The 27,858-nt window shown below is 40.9% G+C and overlaps 1 protein-coding gene across 1 annotated transcript in view; it reads left to right on the forward strand.

Moving 5' to 3' along the window:
* Anks1b (ankyrin repeat and sterile alpha motif domain containing 1B) overlaps positions 1-27,858 on the forward strand; it is a 1,052,697-nt gene that overhangs the window by 637,075 nt on the left and 387,764 nt on the right. Inside the window, exon 16 of the mRNA XM_029482977.1 lies at positions 15,906-16,012. Within this exon, the coding sequence (XP_029338837.1) occupies positions 15,906-16,012 (107 nt within the window). The remainder of the gene's footprint in view (positions 1-15,905; positions 16,013-27,858) is intronic.

A 27,858-nucleotide genomic window follows, 5' to 3' on the forward strand; every position in this document is an offset into this window, starting at 1 on the left:
GGTTTCTGCTTCCCTAACTAATGCAGTCTCAGGTCCCGCGCAATTGGATTGGAGCAGAAGCTGTGCTCCACTCACCAGAAGTCTTAAGATCCTGTGGAGGGTGTTGTGGGCGGTTGGCGAGTGTCAGCAGACCCTGCGCCCCAGCTGCCCCGGTGCTTTTCTGACCGGAAGAGCTAAGTGCTTTCCATATTTATTAACTTCTTGAATTTCCTTCACAATCGTATTCTATAAACTTGTATACTAAACTCTTTTTCTTCACTTTGCAATTCATGCATAGGATACCTGGACATCTCGGATTTTAGTATTATCCTTCCAACATTCAGCGACTGTCCATTTGCTGTGACTATTGTCTAGGTTTGAACTGATATTAGACAAAATATTCTCTATGGGAAAAATCGACCTTCAGCTTCACTTCTGTAGGGAGTGGGGGCATGACAGACTGGGTACCTTTCACAGCAGATGCAGACACTGTGGAAGCTTTTAAGTGACTGAGGATGTATGGAATCCTCTCTGCTTTAGAGACTTTCCAGTGTTTAGTTAGGTCATCTATAAGTTCTTCATGGAGGAGAACTTGGTAGGTTTCCTCTGCCTACCTATTCCTGGTTTCTTCTCTGTATTATTTGGTCACTCCCATCCTCTGAGTCAGAGGTTCTCAACCTGTGTGTCATGACCCTCAAAGGGATCATATCTTGAATATCTTGCATATCAGATATTTTCACTGTAGCTCACATCAGTAGAAAACTTACAATTATGACGTACTAATGAAATAGTTTTATGGTCACCACAACAAGAGGAACTGTCTTAAAGGGTGGTAGCATCGGGAAGATTGAGAATCAGTGCTCTAAGTGATATTTGCGTGGCAGAAGTTTGATCATATATTTGTTACCAGGAAATAAAATAGCTGCATTTGTCTCAACACACAGGTCTCTGGATTGTGTCCTGTCTGCCTGCCCTGCCAGTTGGGTACCTACATATGCCTCCTCATGCTTGCATGCAAAGCCTTTGAATTCCAGCAACATGGGTCACTTAGTTATTGAAACTACCAACTCATGCAGGTCCCTCTGTGTGAGCACCTAGCATCCTTCTATTGGCCTCACAAATGCCTACTGAGCCCTCCAGTTACAGATCAAATGGAAGGCTCTGGAAACTCTCCATTCAAACCAAACTAAGACCGTTTCTTCATTCCTACACTTCATAAATACCCACTACACCTTTCCATTACTGCATTCTCCACTCTGTATGATAGTTACATTCCTACCATCCTAGAAGAGCCTTAAGGCCAGAACCCATTCCTTTACCCCTTGGCTTTTTAATTCAAGGGTTCCCACCCAGGAGGCCTGGGCACACTGATATTCTAAGCACCTTCTTCTCTTCATGAGTAGACTTTTGAAGATCCCTTAAAAGATGAGAAAACAAAATGAAATCAACTGAATTACTGGGCTTTCTCTCTCTCTCTCTCTCTCTCTCTCTCTCTCTCTCTCTCTCTCTCTCTCTCTCTCTCTCTCTCTNTCTCTCTCTCTCTCTCTCTCTCTCTCTCTTTCTCTCTCCCAGTCAGGTACAGCCTATATGAATAATTTTGTTGTCTTCCAGAAGATTTTAGCATTTTAGGCTTAAATTCCATTTCCTATTTTAGACCATACCCCAGTGCATAAGTTGTCAGATCTGTTTAGTAAAGGCTGGTATTTCTTAAGCATCCTATGAAGTTTTTAGTTCAAATAAAATGTGAGGCCTAAGGGAAAATTAAATCATAGCTCCTGACTCCCCGTTAGCATTTAAACGTCCATGTCTGAGCTCGGAGCTTTCTCCGATGAACGTCTTGGCTTCGGGATCCTGAGTTCTGTTGACCCACAGCATTTCCGAGTAACTAATCTCTCCTCCTGTGACCTCTGACCCTGCTTCTTGTTTCTGTCCCAGGCTATCCCTCCTCCTGTGACCTCTGACCCCTGCTTCTTGTTTCTGTCCCAGGCTATCTCTCCTCCTGTGACCTCTGACCCCCGCTTCTTGTTTCTGTCCCAGGCTATCCTTTCCTCATTAGAAGGAGCGCTATCCTTAAGGCCATCTCTTCTCCCCATGTTAATTCACTGCTAATATTTCTCCAGAAGCAGATATGAGTATGTAGTTTATACATCTCAGCCTGGAGGACATTTAGGATCTGAAAAACCAGAGAGTGCTGTTTTCCAGATTAAAAATAAAAGTGTCGGGCTCGTTCCTACGCCATCGTACAGGGGTGAGCACGGCTCATTCCTAGCTTCCATGCTCGCATTGGGTAATACAAAACAGGAAATCTGGCATGCACAGAGGTCATTGCCTGCTAACCCAACGTGCTGGCTCTCTCCCACATGCAGTCACAGCCTTCATAAAAGTTCAGTGTGCTCTTTTACCAGACTCTAACAAAAAAACAAAAAAAAATTGCCAGGTTGCCAGGCTTTATTTGAAATGTGATGAAACTATTGATCCCTTTTTTGCTAAATGACAAAACTAGGAGATTAAAAATAAATCATCTTTTTATCATCTTTTTCTAGACACTCCCAGTCCCATCCCGTTCCTCGTAGCCACACCTTCAGTCAGATACCAAAGGCTAGTCTGATTGGTGCCGGAGACTTGGCTCTCCGTGTGTGTTCAATAAGACAAAGGCATAGTATCACACATTCAGGCCCTGCGATCAGTTCACCATACAATTAGCTTTCCTCTGTTATTTGGCCTGCCAGCTCACCCCATGCATTTTTGTCTGCTGGAAACAAAGAGAACTAGGCGAAGAAAAGACCTGATGGCTCCAGACCAATCTATTTGTTTGGGGGACTAAATGAAACCCAAGTGTATATTCTCTTGGCCGTAAGGATAATTTATCCCCTGCATTGAAATCATCTTTCTGTATCACGGTGCTTTCTCACACACGTTATTTCATCTCAACTTCAGATATTACGAGATAGATCGGCGACGTGCCCCATTTCATGGTATCAAAAAACAGCCTACCCACAGGGATTTGTCCAAGTGGAATGGTACTTTTTCTATGGCGCTGTCAAAAATAGCAACAGCAAATACTGAAATAGTGGAGAAGAGCCAAGATTGAAATCCAAGTACCTCTGGCTCTGAAGCCTGAGCTCCCAACCTCCATGTTCTCCCAGGTCCCACGGAGGCAGCCATCTCTCTCGACCCCACAGTGTAAGCAGCCATGTGTGGCAAACCTTCCGAGCACCCAGGTTAAGCCCATAGAGCAGCTTCAATCTTAGAGAAACAGCAAAGCCCTTTGTTAGCATCAAACAGAAATAAATACCCAAGGGATAGGACCCTTCTCCAACCTACTTTTGTTTTCATTACTTGATACAGAGGCCAGGAATCGATTAAACGTGATGGGAACAAGAAAAATAAACAAGCTGGCATGCGTGCAAGCGAGGGTCCACTTCTGCAAAAGGATAGGTGTCCCCGCCCCCCTTCCAGTGCCGAGGAGATGAGTGATCACTAAACCCTTCAACCAGGTCCCTAAGGTTCAAGGATAAATAGATGACGTCGGACTATTTATAATGATGCTGTGTCTTATTTCCTTCCCCAAAAAGACCATGATAGAAGTAGGTACCTGTGTAAACAAAGGGAGCCTGTAGATGTGGCAGAACTAGAACGGAGCCTGACCACAGTAAGTGTTCAGCATACGTTTGTAACTTGTCTCACATGATGAGACACGACTTTATCCTAGGATGGTTTATGCTGCCACAGAAAGGCACCTGAACACTGAGTAATTTATAAAAAACAACAATTTATTCTCTCGCAGTTTTGGAAGCAGGGAAGCCCAATTGAAGTGCTGACACCCAGTATCTGAGGAGACCCTCAGCCGATGTCTTCACATGGCAGAAAGCTGACATGGTTTTCTTCCCAAGGCAGAAGAGAGTGAACCCACCCCGCAAGCCTTTCTAATAGCAAAGTCAAGCCAGTCAGCCTGGCAGAGCCATGACCTGACCTCCCAACATTGTTACACTGGAGACTGTGTTCCCGCAAATACATTTGGGGAGCACATTCAGACTATAGCCCATAGATGAGTCTGGACACACAGTAGGTGCTCCCTTCTGTTTCGTATGGCTTAAATTGCTGGAAGGACACATTCTGTGGGACAGAAAAGTCTTCTGTCTGTCACTTCAGCATTTAACCAATATTTATTACATGTTTAAGGAGCCAGCTCCTTTCTTTTCAACCCTTGTCAGAAGCTTTCCAATTCTCTCCCATTCTCCAAGAGCTGTTTTCCAAATGAACAAATACAGCTATTGCCTCTGACAGAGCATTTCCCTACCTTGACTGTTTCATCTTACTCAACAACACCTATTGGTGCAGACCATGTTTTGTCTTAAGATGTTTCTCTTCTCTTTTTGGTCACAATAATAAGTCACGTTTCTGGTTTTAATCCCTCTGCTTTCAAGAGCCTCTTTTCTCAGGGATAAACTGATGCTCTCCTGAGGCTCTAAATTGCCCAAGAGCAGGGGTGTTCAAATGTCTCTCCCCATGTCTTAGCCAAATGCTTGGTACAAGAAGTACTTTGTAAGTATTTGTTGAAAAAAATCAGTGCATGCTGAGGAAGTATATGAAGTATACAGAAAAGAACCTCCCCCCCCGTGCCTAATTAATGAGAAGCTAATTAAAAGATGGCAGAAAATAATCAGAATTCTAGTTGCCTTGTTTAAAAAGTGAAAACTAATTCTAAAAGAGCTACACTGAAATCATGCCTTGATTTTAGTACAGTTGTTAAGTTTCTGGACCAAGGTCTGGAGTGAGAACACAGTCCATCCATCATTTGGATGGGGATGAGGCAGAAAGTGGGACTCCTGTTAAGAGTTTCTTGGCTTTTCCTACTAGGTACCACCCTGGCATTCAGGACAGGATGCTGTTTCTACTGCCTACAACTCTTTTCCTAGAAAACCAGTCTGGCATCTCCTGCACTAAAGTTTTCACAGAAACATCCCCTGACTGCTCTAAGAAACCTTACATTCCCTGGACTTCACACTTCCTTTTCCTATTTTATGTCTATGAAAAAAAATTAAAGCCAACTTATTTATGTATACTCGATCTATAAAAGACTGAGCATTCCATGAGAAGAGGCGTCAGTTGGTAAAGTGTTTGCCACACAATTGAGCCGACTTGAGTTAGCTGACACTAACATAAAGACCCAGGAGCAGGACAGTGAATCTGTGATGCACACATGGGATAAAGATGGAAGGATCCTGGGGTTTGCTAGCTATCAATTCTAGTCAATCACTGAGCTCCGGGTTCAGTGTGAGATCTTGTCTGAAGAAATAAAGGTGAAGATAACTGAGGAAGAAATAAAGGTGAAGGTAATTGAGGAAGCATTGACTCTTGCTCTCCGCATGCACCCATACATATGAATGCACAAGAGACAGCATGTGCTTCAGTATATACTTTGATGCTAGAGAGATGACTATATCTATGAGATCATTCCCACAACCAGGAACATGGGCCAGTATATTACCCACAGTGGTCCTTCATGCCTCAGCTTCATCCATTTGACCTCCCTCCTCCTCCCCCTCCCACTCCCCCTTCTCCTCCTCCTCCTCCCCCTCCCCCCCTCCTCCTCCTTCTCCTCTTCTTCCTCCTTCTCCTCCTCATCTTCCTCCTCCTAGGAACTGTCAATCTATTTGGGTTGTTTGTTTGTTTGTTGGCTTGGTTTGTTTTATCATTATAGAAGAGTTTGCACTGCATAGAACCTTAATAAAAGGAATTGCACAGAATATGTCATTTAGGTGAGGCATCTTTATTGTATTTGCTCTGTAGAATTATTCTATTAGTCACTGCTTCATCTGCTCATTGTTAAAAGATACCCATTGTATAGATACACCACAGTTTGTTTGTTCATCTTTCAGTGGACATTCCAAACTGCTTTCAATTGTTGCCTATTATAGAGAAGACCACTGTGAGTTCTTGGTTCCAAGTATCTGTCTGGCACATGCTTTCATTTCTCTGGGTGGACTCCAGCACTTTGGAATGGCCATGTAAAAGAAACTGTTAGAAACTGTTGTTGTCAGTGGTTGTACCGTTTCACATGTCATCAGCAGTGTCGGAATTCCAATCGATCCATGTCACAATCAACCTATACCATCATCAACACTTGATGTTTTCAGACTCTGTTACTTTAGGCATCTGTATTTTTGAGACATAGTTTGGGCATTCTTTTTTAAAGATTTATTTTATTTTATTTATATGAGTACACTGCAGCTGTCTTCAGATACACCAGAAGAGGGCATCAGATCCCATTACAGATGGTTGTGAGCCACCATGTGGGTGCTGGGAATTGAACTTAGGACCTCTGGAAGAGCAGTCAGTGCTCTTAACCACTGAGGTATCTCTCCAGCCCTGGTTTGGGCATTCTAATCAGTGTGATCTCATTGTAGATTCATTTGGATTCTCCCAGTGATTAATGTTTTCACATGCTTATTGATTATACATCTCTGGTGAAACCCCAGTTTAACTCCTCTATCCATTTAATATCTATTTTATTTTTTAATCACTGTGTTTTGACAGTTCAACTACATACATGTATACATAAATAAAACAAATGCATATGTTTGCTATCAGATATGATTTATGCATAGTCACATATTCTTTTTTTTTTACAGTATATTTTGAAGGGCAGAACTTAAAGGTTTTTGCTGAACTTTGATCATCAAATTCCCTTAAAGCACTATACTTCCACTCTATTTCTTTAGATCCTTTACATTTCACATATAATTCAGCTTCTAATGCCAAATACACCTGCTGGTATTTTTATTAAGATTCAGTTGAGTATATAGAGGCATTTGGGAAACACGAGTATGTTAGTAATGCTGAGTGTTACAATCCATAGAACAGTTTATCTTGGTCCTATGTGATACATCCCAGCCACGTTTTATAGCTGTAAGTATAAAGTCCCTCATATCTTTTGATGTGTTTACTCCTAAGAAATTCATAGTGTCTAGGCATTGTTGTATGTTACGATGATTTTTATTTAAATTTTATTAATTATTTATGGTTAGTTATAAAGAAACATAGCTGGTTTTTGTATATTGGTCCTGTATCCCCAAATCTTGTTAAACTCACTTACTCTAATAAACTTTATGTTAAGTCTCATAAAATTTTACAAATAGAAAATTGTGTCCTATATCAACAGGAACACTGTTATTTTTATTTTCCTTTCTGATCTGGGTATGTTTCACTTTATTTCCCTTTCATGAATCACCAGAGGTGTTTGATTAAACTGTATTAGCTTGAATATTTGTCACGATTTGGTTATGAATCTCTCCACCTATGCCCAGTGGACATTGGTATACACAGTGTTGTTTTCTCATATGGCTCCGGCTTTTGTCTGGTTAAGGAGTTGGATAACATCATTTTTCTGAAATATTTGTGCAGAATTGGCATTATTTCTTATATAGTGGGTAAAATTCCCCTCTCAAGCCATCAAGTCCTTGACTTTCTTTATAGAAAGATTTCTAACTACGAATATAATATATTTAATAAACAGAGAACTCTTCAGTGTGCAGCTCTCCATGAGTGAGGCCCAGTAGTTCATCTCTCAATATATTTGTTCATTTCCCTAGTGGTTGAATTTACAGACATAAACTTATTCAATTTTACTGACCATTTCATCAGAAACTTTTGGTTTCAGTGATTTTTCTCTATTGACTGGTTGTATATTTTATTTATTTCCTTGGTGATCTTTATTTTCTGGCTTTTGTTCTTCTTGAATTTATTTCTTTTTGTTTTGCTCATATTTCCTAAGTACTTGCTGACCTGAAGTTCTTCATTTCTAACACAGACATCCAGTGCTATACATTTCCCCAATGTGACACCTTAGCTGTAGCTCACAAGGTTTGATACATTGGTTTTATTTTTATTCAATTAAAACAGTTTCAGAAAATAGCCTAACAAAGCTACAAGGAAATGAAAATAGAAAGCCCAAGGTAGGAAGGCACATTATTATACAGACTATAGTAAATATAGTGAGGTCAAGTTGAAGAGGATGTGCCAACTTAAGCATGCAACTTAAACATTGAATGATTTGTTAAACAGGAGAAAAACACTACCAGGACATGTTAGAAATCGACTAGGACACAATTATCTTAACAAGTGCCAGCAAATGGTGAGAACTGGTTCACAATAAGGTAGAGAGGTAAGTGAAAAGAATCCAGTGGTTACATTTGGCTATAGGAAAAGGAGAGAAGGAAAAGGTAGAAGGTTACAAAGTTGTAATGTCACCAGAGTTGGGAACACATAGAGTGACTTAGGGGATGTCATATTTTGCTAATGGTATCCTCACTCTGGGAAAAACAGATGGAAATTTAAACAAATTGATTTATCCATGCTGTGAAAAATATACAGTAATCAAAATGTCTATGCTGTTGACGAAGATCATTAGTGTGGGTTTCAAAGGACAGACTGAGTGAGAAAAGCCACTCCCAGAAGATACACTATGTGTATGGTATGTGTCACCCAGGAGTCATTCTTAAAGTCACCACATGATTGACACAGAGAACAGATTAATGCTTGCCAGAAGATGTGGGACACAAGGAGAGGGACGGCTGGGACCATAAAAGAGTATATGAGATTATTGCTCCTGCAATGGTGGTCACATGATTTCACACACAATAAGATCGGATAGGAAGAAACACATAGAAATGTGTGCATGTAAAACTGGTGAAATCTGAATGAAGTCAGTAGAGTTTAACCAGTGTCACTTACCTGCCTATGTTATTGCATGAAAAACTAGGGGTGGATGGGAAAAGTATTAGGTAATCTCTCCTCATGGTAATTTCTTATAAAACTACATGTTGTCTGAAAAAGTTAAAGAAAACAAGCAAATTATCCTAAAGATATCAGAAAAAAAACTGTATGAACTGTGGCATATCCATACTATGGACTACTATGCAGTCATACATATGTAGATGCACATACATATATACATAGTGTTGTGATCATGTAAAGAGAAAGAACTGTAAGAATATGTTCTGGTGGGGTTTGGGTGAAGGGGGGGGCCTCAGCAGGCCCATGCCAAGGCATCCCCTCCCCCTGAGGGACAGACACACACCGGTATTGTATAGAATAAAGTTTATTTAGGGCATGGAGAGAGGAGTTAAGAGAGGAGTAGAGGCAGAGAGAGAGAGAGAGAGAGAGAGAGAGAGAGAGAGAGAGAAGATATGTGGAGGCCAGCCATGACCACGTGGGGAGAGAGGGGTCACAAGGTGGGGAAGAGAGCAAGAGAGCAAGAGAGCAAGAGTGTAATAGAGAGGAGGGGCCCAGCACCCCCTTTTATAGTGGGCCAAGCCTACCTGGCAACTGTAACTGTGTGGGTGGAGTTTAGACAGAATACCAACACACACACACACACACACACACACACATATATATGAACAAAACTTGGGTCCTCTGCAAGAGCACGTAGCCTTAGCTACTAAGCCATCTCTCCTGGCTCATGCAATTATTTTTAAAGGAAAAAAAACACAATAACAATGAATACTAAATTATAATTAATAAGTTCTTTAACAGAATTTGCATAAGACGTTATTGGATCAGAAAAGTAAGGCTCACAAAAGCAAGTGTGATATGACTCCTTTTTTGTAAAACAGTATCAAAATTCCCTACATATTTTATGTATCTCTGAATATACTAGCCTTTGTGTGTGAATATATATATATATATATATATATATATATATATATATGCTATTTAACAGTGAGAAAATATATGTGAATTTGCATTCTAACTTGTTAATATGGATATCTTTATAAGGATAATGGATGACACAGACTAAAAGAAGAGATAGGGGAGAGATAACCAAGAAAAATAAAGATGAGAAGAAGATAACAAAGCACCAAAATAGCAGGCTAAATGATATATATCATATATATCATATGTGAAATAATCAAAGTTTATTTATATACAAATGTGTGCTCAATTTTGTTGAACTTAAAAATATCTTTATTTTTACATTTTATTATTAAGTAGCAATAAGCTGTTGAGTCATAATTTATATACTATTCAGTTCACCTACTTAAATATGCAAAGCAGTGGGGATTTTTAATATATTTACAGAAGTTGACAGCCAGCTCTATAAGCAAGTATAAAACATTTCCATCTCTTCCATAAGGAGTCCCAGGTCCATTAATAGTGACTCTACATGCCCCCTCAAATCCCCTTTCCAGTTCTAGGGAACTCCTAGCTGACTTCCTGACTCTGTCTATCTCCTCTGTCATAGGAACAGAAGCATATAGCACCTGATTTTTCTGTCTGGCTTCCTTCACCTAGAATGGCATCTCCAAGTTTGATCTTTATTGTAGCATACTGCCTTGCCTCACTTCTTTTTATCACCAAGTAATATTCCACTTTATGGATGTAACACATTGCATACATCTATTCACAAGTGTTACCTGGTCGGGTGCTGCCATCTGGCCCCCATCTCTGTGTCAATTCTTGTCCCTCATCTGCTACCACAGGTTGATATGTAGCTATGAAGCTTCACTAATCACCAGGTGGTCATGCTATTGGGTTTGGTTTTTTTGTTTGTCTGTTTTTTAATTTGTGTTTTCAGTTCCTTGAGGTATAAATTGTTCTGCAGTCTGGTCCAATTAAATTGAAACAGAAGTTTTTTGAAGCCAGGCAGAGGGCACTTAATACTTCTCTTTCCCTGGTTTTCTGAAAGTGGGATACCATTTGACTTTTTGCCTGAATGAAGTACACTAGCTTCTCCTTAGCTGTTTAGCACCCAAATCGTTTTCTTTATCCCCCCGCCCCACACCTCCACTTTAACACAGACTCTCCCTATGTAACCAGGCTGGCTAAGATTTCAATATCTTCTTGCCTCTGTCTCTGGAGTGCTAGGATTTTCTATTGGTTTTGATAATATCCTTGTTCTCAACTTTTGTTTCAAATGAAATTAACCCCCCACCCCCACCCCAAGGAGAGCTTTAGAACTTTAGATTCTTAATGACTGACTCTTAGACAAAAGCTTTGAGTGATCCTTGTTAGCAGTGGACTGTGGCACGGGCCTTGTCTTCTCTGTTTATCTTTCTAAGCATGGAGCCTGTACCCTGGAAGTGCACAGTACCCCCACTGCTCTTGATCTACCCAAACTGAGGTGGACTCTACCATGTGACTGAGAGCTGGGAGGATGGAGGAAGCTCCTGATTTGTTTAGCTGTTTTCACTGGGAACTTGACCTCCACAACTTCAAGGAGATAGAGAAGGCTGGTCTACCCCTTCTGATGAGATACCATATCTGTGGACTCGGAGCTCAGGAAAGAAGGTGCCCAGTGTCCTGGTTGTGCTTAGACCAAGAGTGTCTGTGGAGAGGACTCTGATGCAAAGGCAGGTGGGAGCCAGCCAGCAACCACCCACCACAGAGTCCTGATCACACTATTTAGAAGAGTTTTAAATAAGCATTTCTTCATCTGTTGTGCAGTCTTAGAATAGTTTGTAGAACCTTCTAATGGTTTGGGGGGGAGGTTAATTGGAATTTGTTTGTTTGTTTGTTTGATTACCCTAGTATTGAGCAATTATACTTGTTTCTGAGAATGGAGCCCTAGGATTCTGTCTTCAGAAGACGGTGCCATCGGAAAGCCCCTAGTCCCATCACATAGCTTGAATATCACTTTCTTTATCATCAATGATGATAATTGACAAGTTGGGACACGTGGCCCTGAGCTCACTCCCTCTTCTCCCTGTTTGAATCTCACTTTGAGAAATTACAGAGGTCCTGGCTGAATAAAGGTGCCTGGCCGGTAATGTGTTGTAAGAATTTCAAGACTCCAGGAAAGTATTTTAAGTAAAATGAAGAATATATTTAGATACAATAAAAATGTGATCTTCAGGCCTAAATCAGGATCCTTTAGAAGTTTGACTCATGAGAAAACACTTAAACAAAATCCGAACCCAGCATGACTCAGGATCTCTGTCCCTCCTCTCCCTCCTTTTCCTGTCTTGCCATCTCCTAATTCACCCCCACCTGCCCACATTTTGCTAACACATGAGAAGTATTAAACAGAAATCAAGGAATTAAAAGTTAAAATAACAGAATTCAGGAATTTCTATATAAAGATTTTTAAAGTGGGCGGCTACCAGTAATCTCTCTGAGCTGTCTTTATACAACAGTCTAAGCCTTCAAATGATTTTCCCTTTTTATTTATTAAGAAACCAAAACCTATTTCCAGAGTCATTCATTCATTCATTTATTCATTCACTTAATGAACATGACTTAATACCTAGGAATCGAATGCTCCTTTTGCTAGGTGCTTGGTTACTGGATTTAAAGAGTGAGCCGATCATCTTAAGCCTTGCCAAACAAAAATATATCCTTCTGTTTACTCAGTGTTTACAGAGCTTGTTTACCTTCTCACGACATGTCCATGAAGAGACACTATATGTGAGACTTACATTGGACTTCACCTGGTAACAGCCTCCGATCTGATCATTCACAAGTCATATATATCTTAGTTTCATCTTCACCTGCAGGTCATGCGGCAGAATTGCAATCTTCTACAGTTGACCCATGCATGTCTATAACTTTTTCAACATTCTAAAAAGATCGAGAGGCAACAAGAGATAAATTATAATCAAGTACAATGTAACTCACCCAGACATGCTTGCTCAATTGAGAGGGTAAAGATGCTGAGCAAAAATCCCGACCTGAATTTTCTATTTAAAAACTAAAATGTCTTCTTTTATTTGAGGGTTGTATGCATCCTTATGCTGCCTTTGAATAAAATCCACCCACCTTTTCCTCCCCTCTGGTCCCCTCCCCCATTTCCCCTACCACTCTGCCTTCCCAAGTTCATGTGCTCTTTGGTTAAGCCCACTTTTTAAAGTCTGTTTAACATGCATGAGTATAAGACTATCTGCTGGGGCATGGGTCGCTCCATCCTTAAAGATAACTGACTCCTCCTCCCCAGTAAGCATCAGTTACCAAAAAGCCCTTAGCAGGTGGCAGGGCTTCATAGACCTTCCTGGATCCATGCTGGGATTTGGGTGGGCTTGATCTTACACAGGTCTTATGCACCTAGTCACAGCCACTGAGAGCTCACACAGATCCTGGGTAACCACAACCTCTGGCTCTTATATTCTTCCTGCTTCTTCTCCTGTGGGCCACAATACTTCCTTTTTATAAAGAAATCAGATACTTGGAGTGCAGTTTTAAAAGAAACTTACCTACTGACTAAAACAAAATGATTTAAATCTGAAAATGAGAGTGCTTTCTGTAGTTCAGACTGTGAGGGTACATCATGTTGATTATCTAATGCAAACTGAACGCATATGGTATACATACAGTATTAGAAAGGCATACGCCCTGCTTTCAAGAAACAAGTCTAGACACAAGTAATAATCATGTAGGTTAAGAAATATTTGTTATTTTAGAAGGTCTAAATGTGCCACTTTAGAGAAAAGAGAGAGATGTGTCCTATCGAGGAATAGAAGAGGTTTCATAAAGGAAACGACAGAGTTGTAGGGTAGTAAGAAAACCTACCCAAGTACACTTCAGCCTTCCTTCAGAGACCAGCAAATAATTGCCCCTGGTTGAGAACTGTGAAGAGCAGGTAGAGCCAGATGAAAACCCCAAACACCATGAAGAGTCCGGAGTTCTTTTAATCCATCAGGAAAACACGGCAGTGTTTCGAAACAAGGCTGAGTTATCAGTGCTGTGTCTTAGATTATTCTGACACTGTTTATAAATTAGATTTAAAAAATAATACCATGGATCCGAGGGCAAGAAAGGGGTCAGGGGGTGAAGGCACTTGCTGTCACACCTAATTAGGTTTAATCCCTGGGACCTACATGATGAAAACAGAAATCAGACTCATGCAGGTTGTCCCCTGACCTTCATATGTGTACACGGTGGTCTACACACACACACACACACACACACACACACACACGGGGATGGGGGAAGAGGAGTTTTTAGTGGTTAAAAATACAGCAGAGACTTAAGAACAATACAATGGCCATTGTTATATTGGGCCAGGTGCCAGGAAACAAAGAAGGCAAAAAATCTAAAGGAGACAACAGGTCCATAAACATAGGGCAGCAGAGAGGGAGAAGGAGTAGAACCCAGGGATTGGTGTCAGCAATAGAAGAAACCTGCACGCTGTCTTGAGAGTCAATATTTATATGCTGAGGAGATTGGCAATGGCCCTAAAATGAGAAAAGAAACTGAGAAAGACGAGACTTGAGGACCAGTGAAGGTTTTGTGTACCCGATCAATATTCGCTGGGCACAGACTGCGTGTTCAGGGCAGAGTCGGGTGGGTAGTGTGAGCGTTATGTTTAATTTTTAAAGTACTTGATGTGGAAAAGACTCTGTTCCCAATCTGTGTGACTCCCAAGGCAAAGCTGGAGCCAGGGAGTGGGAGTTAGGTAGGAAGTAAACTATCTTTCTAATGAACAGAGGCTTGGCTCGGTGGTGAGAGCCCCATCATAGGCGGCATTCAAGCAGAAGCTGCTAGTCTTCCTGGAACCCAAGGACAAGGGTTCTTCCTCGGACTGAGGGCGAGCCTAGCCTTTCTGATAGTTCTCTTCAAGTACTGAGTCTCTCCTCTGATGAGGTAGTTCTGCAGATTCTATTATTAATCTGTGGTTTCTCTGCATTATTAAATAAATTACTCAGTCTGTCTGCCATTCAGTAAAAACTCACACACTTACATCTGTTATTCTTGAATTATTTTTGGTTAGGGCTCTTCTTCTTTATTTAAAAAAAAAAAACTTAGTTATCCAGTTAATGTTACCTTTATAGATATTTTAGAATAGGGCGCTCAGTAGATAGAGTTATAAATACCAGAGTGGGAATGGCTTTTCTTGTGCCTAATAATGTTGTTGTTTAGGACAAACGAGGAATGAATTGTCTTGGCTTGCAGGTTATGATGCAGTTTCTATATGTTGCAGTAATTCAAAAATTAAAAAAAAAAAAAAAAAAGAAAAAGAAAATCCCCAGAGAGGTTCACTTTGAGACTGCACCGTAAAGAAAAAAAGAATAATTACACTGTGAAGCTTTCAATCAGAAACGGTTCCCTCTGGTACATTTTTAAAGGGAGAAAGGCGAGGAAGGGAAGGGGAAAGGGGACCTGTGGCGAGCCTCCTTAGGAGCTGTAGTTCAAGCTTCACGTTACCTGGTGTCTTTTGAAACGTAAAAAAAAAAAAGAAAAAAAAAATCCCACAACAAATAGCTTGGTAACGTATAACCGGGATGAAGCTTCTTCGATTCCGATTGAGGCGCTTTGGTTTGCTTGAGTCTTGCTATTTTCTGCATTTGTTTTGACTGCTCTCATCATTCAAGATTGACGCTTGGATGGGTGTGTAGGAGGGAGCAGCAGCAGCAGCGGGCTTACAGCTTGCAGACAAAAAAAAAAAAAAAAAAAAAAGAATCTGCCTTATCTGATGGCTATTATTGAAAATGCGAGGTGTAGCCTGGGCTGGGTAATGAAGGGGAGCGAGCGAGCGAGGGGGAGCAAGGAGCGTGGAGCTGCATACTGATGAGTGTAGGAGTACTTGATAAAAAGAATTCTGGCTGCTGGCCGTGTGTTGCTCATTGTGGAGTACTCTAGCAGTCACATAGAACGCAGAGCAGCCTAGGCTGACAGCTTGATATGCCTTCTTCTCCTGCCTGGTTCTGGGGGGCTGTATGACGCACTGGTCGGTAGTAAAGATTAATATGTAAAGAAATGTGCAGCTAGGATCAAGTCCTACTCCACAGCCTGCCTGGCAAACTATGGTTTCCTTCTGACTTTGCTCTCTCGCTGAGAACGTTAATCTGTCAAGCTGGCGGGCTCCTTTGATAACAACTTCCCCAGGAGCATGATGTGGCAATGCCACCCCTCAGCCCCGGACTATCGCTATTACCCCGTGGACGGCTACTCCCTGCTAAAGCGCTTCCCTCTTCACCCTCTTACAGGACCCAGATGCCCTGTCCAAACAGTGGGACAATGGCTGGAAAGCATTGGGCTACCTCAGTACGAGAACCACCTGATGGCTAATGGATTTGACAGTGTACAGTTTATGGTAAGATGCTCTCTGTGTCCACGGAGCTACCTTTTGTCTGTCTTTGCTTCTTATGTGTCTTTACATGGCTCAGAGGCAGCCTGGTTTGCACGGAAACGGATCGGCTTAGATATGTAACTGCATCAGAAAAACGGGATGCCTTTTAGGACAGAACTTGTTGTGTGCATACAGACACTGACTAGAAAATGGCATCTATATGCATCCATTAGACATGTGTGTTGTATGAACTGGTGAGAGCTCTATTTATGGGCTCTGAAAGAAGATTAACATTTCTAGTCTCCCTGTCATTCATTGTATGATTTTTTTCCCTTCCTATACATTTGTGATCTTAGCATACAATTAGATTTATACCTCGCTCCAGATAAATCTGGATTCCGGAGACATGTTATTTCCGCGTGAATATCAGTATTTGTAATTAATTAGAGAGTCCACTATGTCGATGGTCTGAAGATCATTTTCCCTGCTAATCATTCAATAGGCTGTTTAAATCCTGTGGATGACCCTTCGTGAGCTAGCTGCTTCAGCCAGTCGCTTAGCTTAGCGAAAGCACATGCTGACTGAAGAGCCATGAAGTATTGTTTGTTACTTTACGTGAAAAACAAACACTTGGGTCAATTAGCTGTCAGGGTATGTATAGAAAGCGGCAGGTGTACCAAATGCATTGGTGTACTTTCGAGTCCTGGTCTGTGTGCAGTCTAAACCGGGCGTGTGCAAACTTCTCAGTGTGCATATAGGTGAAAAGGAGGATGGGAGGCATGCAAACGACAATGTAGTTTTCTAATCATTCCTAGACCTCCCCAGGCACTCATCAGCTCCCCTTGTTAAGCTCCTTCAAGCTACATCACGGTTCTTCTCACCTTCCCTTGCTTTTAAGGTCCCATCGCACATTATCACTGATCCCTAAATTTAGGGAGACCTACATGTCACAAGCATGTAGCACACAAACAACTCATAGGTGTCCTTAATCATTCCTCTGAGATAAAATGCTGAGGCTGGCACCTGCAGCACATTCATAAGCCACTGAGGTCTAGTCGGAGCTTTGCGGTTCCTTTTGCCAGATTGCTTTTCTCCAAAGTTGACTGAATTATTACAGCTTTGAGGGTTATTAAGATGGTTAAACTTCTACTCCTACAAAAAAAAATGTGTATACCTACAAGGTTTTTTAAAATGCATAAATGTGGCCTATCATATGAGTATTAAATAATATATGCATATAACCATTTAGGGGTATCTTGTTGTTTTTTTAAATTAATTAATGAGCTATGCGTTTCTTTTTCTTGTGTCCATCAGACAGTCACTGGTTATACAGTCGAGACTCTGTGGGTGTTGAAATAGGATGGAAGGGGAAGTTGTTGCAGCCCTGGAGAGGTTTAAGACTTACTTAGGGCAATAAACAGATGGTATTAATAATTACCAGAACTAGCAAACAAATTGAATATTGTTTTGACATTACTTATATTGACTACATCTCTCTGCAGCTACTTTTCCCCCCTGTCTCTATCTGAAACGGGGCATGTCATTCCCAAGCCCTGGTCCAAATCTATTCTGGTCGGTGAGAAGTTTAGATTCACTGAGTTAATCGTCCATACTGAAGGACGATTAACTTTCAGCCTAATTTTCCTCTGAGTATTAAACACTTATGAACAAATATAATCCCCCTTTGAACGTATTTAACGAGAAGGTAATCTCTCTGGTTCTAAAGAGAATTTGAGGAAAGAGTGTGCAGAACAGACATGTGTGAATTGTGCACCAAATACAACCAAAAAAAAAAAAACAAAAACAAAAACAAAAACGAGGATCGTAGGAAGATCAAAGTCTAATCCTAAGTTGTGGCTTTATCTGTTTATTTCCAAGTAGTGTAAGGAATCTTCCAGAACATAAGATCACCTTGTTACCTCAGATATGCCAAGGACTTGTACTATGAGACAAAATCAAAACAACAGCTTTGATTTGCCATGTAGAAGGATTAATTAATTGTGAAGATGAAGTAAATCATGAAACGGTGTCATCAATTAGATGGTGTCATCAATTAGTGCATTTCAGGCTTTCATGCACCATTTGTTTGGGGCCAATATTATGAGACAAGATTGTCTACCTTTACGATAATAGTCTGTTGGTTGCCGTAGGCTACTTAATGCTGAACTTAAAGCCCTCTGTGTTTGGCCCACTTTAAGAAACAGATTTCATTAATGTAAAATTCTGTTAGACCTGCTCAGCTTCCATTCGGTGTCATAGTCTAGCTTTTGATTTTTTCTTGTGGCATATTCTGACCTGCATTTATTCATTCTGTTGCCTAAGCAACAAGCACCACACTCCCATTAACCATGATGTGGTGTAGGTCTTTTTAGAAGAAGATAGTAGACATCAAAAGGATATAATTAATGTTGGTTAAAATGTCATAGTATATCCATGCATGCACTTGGTTTTGGAAACATATTCTATTTGTGGGTTAAGTGTAAATGTTTCGTGTAAATAACATTTGAAGAAAGCATTTACTCAAGGCTTAATTTTTTTTTTGCTAAATATATTCTATATACTCTTAAACATAGACATAATATATGGTTAATTTTTATCTAATGACAATCATTAACTTTAGTAAATATGACTTGATACTGATTCCTGAACATGGCTAGAAAAGAAGGAAGTTCCTCCCCCAAATGCTTTTAACTCTTTATTGTCTTTCATCACTTCTCCTCGGGCTCTTAATATTTACCCTTGATTCATAGGTACAAGAATTATAAATTTTTGTTCTATGCCTTCATCCTGGTTTATAGGACATCAAGGACAGAGGTTAGATCCAAAGCATCATTAAGAATATACAAATAAATAGAAATTGGTACAATTCAAGAAGGACTACAACAGAGCCTTAATTAAGCCAGCTAAGACTTTGGGAAAGTCATGTGTGTGTTGACATCACAAGCCCTCTCACCAGTCATGCGTCTGAAGTCTTCCCTAGTCCCGCCCTGCCTGCTCCCTCTAAAGACGTACATCACATCTGCTCCCCGCATAAGCACAATCTCCCTGCTTCTCACCAGACCTGGGAAAGCCGTGGGGGTCCTCTGAGCCTTGTGCATTTCTTCAGCCTTTGCAATGTATGTAACATGACTAAGTTTTAATGTTTTTTATTTTCCCAACAAGGAGTTTAGGGATGTGTTCTTTGTTATGCAGACTTGCTTGTCCCCCCCCCCTTATTGTATTTATTGCTACTGCCATCTTTCCTTTTCTGAGTTAGATGACTGCTCTCTAAGTTGTCCAAGTCACAACCCCTCTATGTCTATGTCTCTGCTCCTTACATCCTCTCCTGCTTCTCGGGGACTGTCATTTCATTTCTCTCCCTTATACTTTTTATTCTCAAAGGTCTCCATGCCTGGTTTACATAACTTCCCTTAAGGACTCTTGTCTTTCCAAACTCGCTTAAAGGTTGGATTTTACAGCCATCGTTCTAGAGTTAGGAATTAAGTTTCCATTCGTCTATATCTTGTCTTCTCTACTAGAAGAGAAACTCAGCAAGTCTGTTTTGTGTGTGATTTCCTTGCCTTTCTCACAGCTCCTAACATAATGCTATATGTTTAGAAATTCACCCGTAAACACCACATATACAACAGATTGACATGACTGGACCTTCAGTCTCGTTTATAAACTAAAAAATCTTTTTGGTCAATGAGAGTATGGAGCATTAGTTGTCTCATTCTGGCATTGAGTCCTCTGTAAATATTTTCCATGTGTTAGGATGTGTTAGTTACTATGGATATGATGAACAAAACATGACCCTTACCTCAGTCAAGGCATACTGTTGTCCTGAGTATTTGCCTACACATCCCACAAACATTCCTTCATGCAGATAGAATATAAGACAGGAATCTTGCCCCTTATCTTTTCTTACAATCAGAATCAATCAGCAGATTTTCCTATATTAAGTTAAATACATAATGGAAAAGGCAAGCAATCTGTTGGAGTTCAAAGTCAAGGCAAATGGAGCTAGTGATAGCATCTATCACTCCTAAGCAATACTACAGCAGATTGGTGGTGTGAAGATCACATTACAAAGGTCTATTACTTGGAGGAGGACTGACTCAGAGACTCTCTGGCCTCACTACCCAACAGTTACATTTGTAAATTCTAAAGGGGAAAAGAATGAAATTGTATAGTACATCATTCCTTCAGCAGCTCCTGTTGACCTGTTGACTTGAGGTGATTTGACCAGTGTTCAGGATGAAGGCTTTATGGAATCGATTATAAAGGTACTACTGGAAACCACACACAAATTGGCATTTCTGGGAACTTGAGCGGATAGCATTCATAAAGCTCAAACTGGAGGTCAAAATGAGAAGTTCCCGTAACACACTGAAAAAGACCCAAGGAGCTATTAGAGGTTATAGAGGTCAACAGAAGATGGAAGCAAGAGAGGCCAATAGGTACATACTTAAATGAAAATTTTCTCCCATCTTTGTGGTGCATGCATGTTACATGCTAATAGACCTACAGATCTGTCCTATGTTCCAGAACTTTGCTGCAGAGCAAAGAGCTCAGTTTGTAGCTGGTCTGGAAAAAAAATGACCTTTTAAGTCTTAGCAAGCCACCATCCAAGTAAGAAGTTAGACCTGTAGACAACAGAAATAACTTGACCGTAATGGCTAAGACTAATCATTCCGTGATGATTTCTTACTTAACAATGTTTTCAGGCAAATCTAGGAAGTTTTTATGATGTGTAAGTATAAGAGAAAAATGTCCATTTCCTCTATCTTCCTGTTTCTGAAGCAGACTGGGCTTTGAATTGAGTGGATGCCCTTATATTATAAAAACATCTATACATTTCCAAACTCATTTAGGACAGACAGCAGTGGTAGACTCATTCTTACAAAAGTGGCTTGTTTTGTTTTTGTTTTTGCTTTCCAACCATTGACATTTAAAATTTGTCAGTATCTAGCAGTCAGTGCCAAAGGGGAGCCATTCTTTATCTGGACAACAGCTAAATTACAAATACAAGAAGCAGCGACAGCAGAGGGGTGGTAGGGGACAGAGAAAGGCTGACTTCTCATCAGCATGGTCTTGTCTCCCTAAAGATTTGCTTTACTCATGGAGTCTGGCAGCAATGCTGTTTGGGGTGATTATGTTAATATTTTGAGCTGTCTAAAGGTACAGGACAAAATGTTGGTGTCATGAAAGCTATTAATTGTTCTTATACATGCCATTAGCCCGGGAAAGGATACTGATTGCTTGTGCAGCACAGCAAGTCAGAAATGAGAGCGTGTGCTAGATTGACCATGCTGAAAGGCTGACTCTCAGGGAGGATGTCAGCCATGGTTCCAATCTGGTGATGGAAAGGAGCCTTTTCCTCCATCTGGAAGTTACTCTGATTAAAATTTTAAGCACTAAAATATGTTGCCCCATTTTCTAATAATCCAGTAATGTAACTCCCATTACTAACTAATGTTCACATGAATTAGCCTCTAATTTAGTCATGGAGCACATTTGCATAATTTGATCTCTAGAATTGCTTCAAATGACCAGATATTTGGGGTGAGGAATTTGCAATCGTGAGTCTAAGAAAGTCCTAAAGCTGCTGAGGTATAGACTTGTTTTAAGAACTCCAGCTAGAACCATGTTCCTCTGTGCCTTAAAAGAGCAGAGCTCCCGGGTAACTTGCTCAAGTGCTGTGACCTCCATTTTCTCATTTCCCCGGCAATGCCTTAACCTCTCCATAATCCAGCCTGTCTCCCAACTTTCCTACAGACTGCACTCCTTCAAGTCAGCCTTGCTCGCATCATTTCTCTCTGGTCTCTCAGTTTGTGACACCCTCTGTCTCCACTCCTTACCTTCAGTTACTCCTCCTGGCCCCGACTATGGGACATCACCCTACCCCTTGCATCACCCTGGTCTCCTTGCTGTCCTTGTATGTCATATGGGATCCTCTACTTTGCAGACATGCTCAGAGAGCCATGTCTGTTTGCCTTGCTTTACCTCTTTCTACCTGGTTTCCACCACTACTCACTGCGCATTTCCATATGCATATATGCATATGAAGCATTTAGCACAAATCTGGCATAAAATAAATGCCCAACAAATGCTAATTGCCCAGAGGGATCCTAAGCACACACTTGCTTTCAGCTTGCTTTCATCTATGGTGCTCTAATCCTTCAGAGGTTCTTACATGTGGGAAATGGTAAGGTATTTCCAAAAATCCATAGTGTAACTCTCATAGTTGGGAACCCTGCTGATCTGGGTCCAGCTAATTCTCCAGCCTTATCTATCTCTTCTTATTTCTTCTCTAGTCAGTAGGGAACTGAATTGCAAGCTTTTCCTCCACTGCCTGGCTGTGCACACACCACTCTCTGCCAAGAGTCATCTTTCTTCTCTCTTAACTTCTTTTTTATCCCTTGGCTCTTAGTTCAGTTGTCACGACTTTTAGCTGTCAATTCTCTTCTGACCCAGGTAGAACTTATGAACACCTCTTCTGCAGGACCCTTCTTTAAAATTTCCTTCTTTGCCTCTATTACTTGTATAGTGTCCATTTATTCCCTATACCCATCTTCTACCACACATAAATATTGGACCAGATTTGGGCCATCTGTGTGAAGGACCATGCGGTAAATCATTTAGCCTTTGCAAGATGTATGGTCTCTGTGGAAAAAAAAAGAAAAAAAAAAAGAAATATATCTTTGTTGCTATAGACAGTATGAATATGAATGAGTGCCATTTTGTTCCAGTAAAATTTTATTTATTAAAACAGGCAGATTAATCATTGGGCCATAGTTTGCTGCCCTGCCCCACAGTTAGAAATTAGCTTTTATCTTGTGTCTCCAGATCTAATGAAAGAACGCAGAAGCAAGCAAGTAAGGAGAAGGATGAAAAGAGAAGAAGGCATGGGCTTGGGGCAGCCAGGCAATAGGCAGATGGCTACAGGAAGGGATTCTGATGGTCTGTTTGTTTTAAAGATAACCTCAGTGTGCTGCTGAGGACAGTCAGAACAGGATCCAGCCTTTAGGACTTTGACAGTGTTTTACAGACGAGAGTATATTTTCAGCAATCGAACTGAAGAGGCATGAGCCAGAGAAAAACACAGCTGTACAGCAAGTCTGTCTTCCCTCTGTGTGGAACTCCTTTCTCTTCCTTCTTCACCTGATTTTTCTCAAATCCACTTAAAAATCATTTCCTCAAAGAAACACTTTCTAACCCTACCCTGTCCCTTGGGGCTGTTTTCTTCCTTCCCAGTTACCTACCGTACATCCACAGTGCCCTGGGTTTAACCCTGTGCTGGTCCTCATGTTTCTTTACCATCATTTTAATCTGTTCAAATCTCTGTTTCTACCCTAGAGAGTGAAGTTCCTAAGGAATAGACTGAGTGTTATTTACCTTTGTATTCCTAAAGCCTAGCATGATGGCTGGCACATAGTAGCTTTTCAACATTGATGAATGGAGTGTTTTAAGTATTATACAGTATGATACAGGTTCCTACAAATTAACCTGCACAATTCATGCATCTATCAGTATGCCCATACTTATAAATGAAGAGAGTGATACTCAACAGGGTTTAAGAAAGCTGTTAGCAGAGCCAGGTTTACAAAACCAGCTCTCTGGGATGAAAATACCCTCTCTGACTTTAGTAAGGGTCTTCACTGTCCCCTTCACCAAATGTTTCAAGGCACCTAGGAACTATTGGCTTCACTCTCAAGCTCTTACTGTCTTCAATACTTTTGCTCTTTTCTTGGACTTTTTTTTTCTCTCTCTTTACACCTTACATCTCTTCCCCACTATTTCCTAAGAAGACCAGTACTTTAACCATGGCAGGGCGTGCATTATCAACAAAGGTATTCACCTTCATTTCTATCCACAGTTGCCTCAGAGTAAGGCAGTAAGTCCAAGCTCAAGGTATCAATAGGGTTGAGTCTACTGAGGACTCTGTGGAAAGGCTATGTTCTGGGCTTGTGGGTGGACTCTACTGAGGACTCTGTGGAAAGGCTATGTTCTGGGCTTGTTGCCTTGAATGTGGCTTCCTTACCCCTGTATTTTGACACTGGCTTCTGTGTCTCCATGTTTCTGTGCTCACAATTCTCTTCTTGTAAGGAGGATAGCCACTTTTGGTGGCAGACCATCCTAATGACCTCATTTGATTTGATTATTTATGTAAAGACCCTATTTCCAAAATAAGGTTACATTCTAAAGTGCTAGGGGTTAGGACTTCCACATATCAACTTGGGAATTACATGATTAAATTAGTAACAACCCTCAATAAATATGTGCATATGAATCCTTTATTATTCCCCAATCACTAAGCATGACTATGATAAACAAATAGTCTGTCAACTAAATTAAAGTCAAAAGTCAAATCCAGGTCAATTTGGGGTCAGTGGGGAAAGTTTCCAATTGTTGTGGGAACATCAGAGATAGGCAAACTCTGAAGGTGTGAATTGGGACAAATTAAAGAGCTGTGAGCACCTCTTGTTCTTGGGGAGATGGTGAATCAGAAGAGTATGAAGAGGAAAGATAACAGAAAGGATGGAGGGAAGGAGGAGGGGCAAGAAGGAAGGAGGGAGGGAGGGAGGGAGGGAAAGAAAGAAAGAAAGGAAGGAAGGAAGGAAGGAAGAAGAAAGAAAAAAAGAAAAAAGAAGGAAGGAAGGGAAGAAAGAAAGGAAGGAAGGAAGGAAGAGAAAGAAAGAAAGAAAGAAAGAAAGAAAGAAAGAAAGAAAGAAAGAAAGAAAGAAAAGAAAGAAAAGAAAGAAAAGAAAGAAAAAGGAAGGAAAGGAAGAAAGAAAGGAAGGACAGAATGGGCAGACAGAAAAAAAGAAAGGAGAGAGAGAGTGTGTGTGAGAGAGTGAGTGACTTGGTCCAGACTTAGGACTGCTTCTCACCCTACACAGTGTTACAGAAATATAAGAGAATTGCAAGTCAAGCTTGCCTTGGACTCTGCAGCCTTCTGTGTTGGATGATTCACTTTATGCCTGCTGGGGACAGTGCACCTAGCCGTAGCAGTCTCATGGAAGACAGGATTTGTCCTCCAGTAGCACTTGTTTCTAAGGTGTAATGAGTCACCAGTGGTTATCCACTCTCATCCAGAACAATACCAAGGCAAAAGAGACAAAGTGACAACACCCCATAGATCACTGCAGTCGCCTCCCTGCCCTCTCCTAGATTCTGTAAGCTAGCTGTGTCTGCCATATGCATCGGAAACCATGTAGTTTAAAAGAACACAGAGAAATAAGAGCCCCTAGGATGCTAGTTCTGGATTATAGAGGTGTGTAAGAAGAGAAAGTTAAATGAATGTTTATGACAAGTTCCCAAACATAGTATACTGGTTTTTGTCACTTTGGTCCACAGAGTTAAGTTTCAGGTTCTTTTTGCTTTTATCTTCCTTTTTATTGAGCAAAGTTGATCAGGATATCTACATAAAGACTTGTAGAGCATCTGTGTTTATTGGCCAATGTGTGTTTATATGGTTGGCAAGAAAAAAGGGGGCAGGGGTGTGCTTCTAGATATTTGAAGGTGATCTTGGAATTCAAGTCCTATATCAAGTTTGCTTGATAAAAGTCATATTCCACATCATATAAATTGGAAAAGCCCAGTCCCAAGGCCCATAAAGAGGAAGCTGAACATCTAGGTTTCACCAGATCTGAATGATGGTATAGTCTGTCTGATTATCTGCTGCCCCAGAACAAAATTAGTAAATATGTCCATGTTGGTAACAGCAGTTCCAGATAACCTTCATCTTCTAAAAGGACAAAAGCAAGAGATGATGTTGAGTAATACAACCACTGAAGAGCTGGATCAGTTTCAATGAAGATCTTGTGAGAACAATAGGGTGAATGGTCTGTTACAGAGTCATAAAATGCAGTTCATCGATGTCCTGGTCATTATGACATTATGACATCATACTAAGTCATTATGACATAGCAGAAAGAATAAAGACATTACATTTGCATTGTGCTTTATATATAGTATCTAAATCTGGGTGACAGAAGAAACAGGTTCTGCATTTAGTTGCATCAGAAATGGTTTGGAAATAGGTAAGCCTTCCTCTCTACAATATCTAAACAAGGTCAGATATAACCTATTTCTTTTCAGAATTCTCCTTCAGCCCCCTCCACCCTTGAGTCTGTGCTCTTACTATTTTTCCCTTTGTATAAACGGTTCTTAGAAGAAAGGTCTGTACTCCCTGGCTTGCCTTTCAGTTCAGTAAGTCAGGCCTGATGACATCAGCCTCTGCCCTGATCCTGAAGTTATTTATAAACGATGACCAGCAGTGTATTGCTAACGGCTCAAATCCAATTTCAGCTTTCCAGTCCTTATTAACCTTATCTACCTTGGTCTGTGATTCTCTTAACCACTGTATCTCCTGAGTGTACATCACTTGGGCATCTCTCCTCCCAGTGCTGTACTTCTCGGTCTCCTTTGTAAGCCTCCCTATTCCTGCCTGCATCCATGATGCTCTCTTGTCATTCAACCAGCATGAAGCTTTCTACCTTTCATAGAGTCACACGGCTCCCCAGACTCAATGCCTAAATTGGGGGTGATGACCTTTCCCATAAACTTTCTTTCATGGAAAGTAATTGAGTGGGTAAAATGTTGATGAGAAAGCAAGTCATATGGAACTAGGAAGGGAGCCGCTGGTGTTGGAAGCACAGGAACCTGGGCACGAGCTCATTCCACAAAGCAGAAGCCATGTTCATTGGATGGGACAAGTAGCAGACATCTAGTAAAGGAAGTGCTACAGACCAGATGGTGGAAGCGCAGAAGTAAGCTGGCAGTGAAAGTGGGGAGAGACTGGAGAAGTGTTTGGGTGTTGAATGAACAATGAAGGAGAAGCAAGGTAGGGTATTGGAGGAGAAAGGAGGATTGATTGAAAGAATGGTGGTGGGAAGACATGGGGTTCAGAGACAACTAGGAGGATTTGGTCAGTAGTAGGGACGTCTCTTCTCCAACTGAAGGCAAGACATGGAGGATGGCCACTGGTTTGTATGGGAGCTGGAGAGAAGGTGGAACTGTGTTTCCTCTAATGCTTTCCGTTTTCTGATGAGTTATATCAATACTAAGTGAGATTTGAAGATAGAGAAGTTATTTTAAAAGCTACCTCATGGCTGGAGATGTAGTGTAGTTGGTATAATTCATGCCTGGCCCAAAGCCCTAGGTTCAGTCTCTAGCACTTCATAAAAGTAGCTACACATAATCCCAGCACTCAGGAGGTAGAGCAGGAACATTGGTAGTTCAAAGTCATCCTGTGATACATGAAGATCCACTGAAGGATTGGGGAGCCTATCAGAAAATAGGAAAAAGAGTTTGCCAAGAAAATGAGATGGCACTGGGCAGCGGTGGCACACACCTTTAATCCCTTCACTTGGGAGGCAGAGGCAGGCAGATTTCTAAGTTCGAGGCCAGCNNGGTCTACAGAGTGAGCTCCAGGACATCCAGGGCTACACAGAGAAACCCTTTCTCGAAAAAACATAACAACAAAATTAAAAAAAAAAGAAGAAGAAGAGAAGAGAAGAGAAGAGAAGAGAAGAGAAGAGAAGAGAAGAGAAGAGAAGAGAAGAAAAAGAAAATGGGATAGCATTATAGGACCATGGTGAGTGCTTATTTTTAGATCTGTAGTCATTAGGTTATATGGAAAGAGTAGGAATCTGGAAGATATCGTGGCACTTTAAGGCACAGAATTATCTCCATAGCCTGGCTTCCTCATCTACCTGGAGTGAGAATGTGGACTGGTCACATAACCTTTGTGAGCATCATCTCTCCTGTGAAAACTGGAGATGGTCTTAGTCAGGGTTTCTATTCCTGCACAAACATCATGACCAAGAAGCAAGTTGGAGAGGAAAGGGTTTATTCGGCTTACATTTCCACACTGCTGTTCATCA

The sequence above is a fragment of the Mus caroli genome, chromosome 10, assembly GCF_900094665.2.
Source record: "Mus caroli chromosome 10, CAROLI_EIJ_v1.1, whole genome shotgun sequence".
NCBI classification, from domain to species: Eukaryota; Metazoa; Chordata; class Mammalia; order Rodentia; family Muridae; genus Mus; species Mus caroli.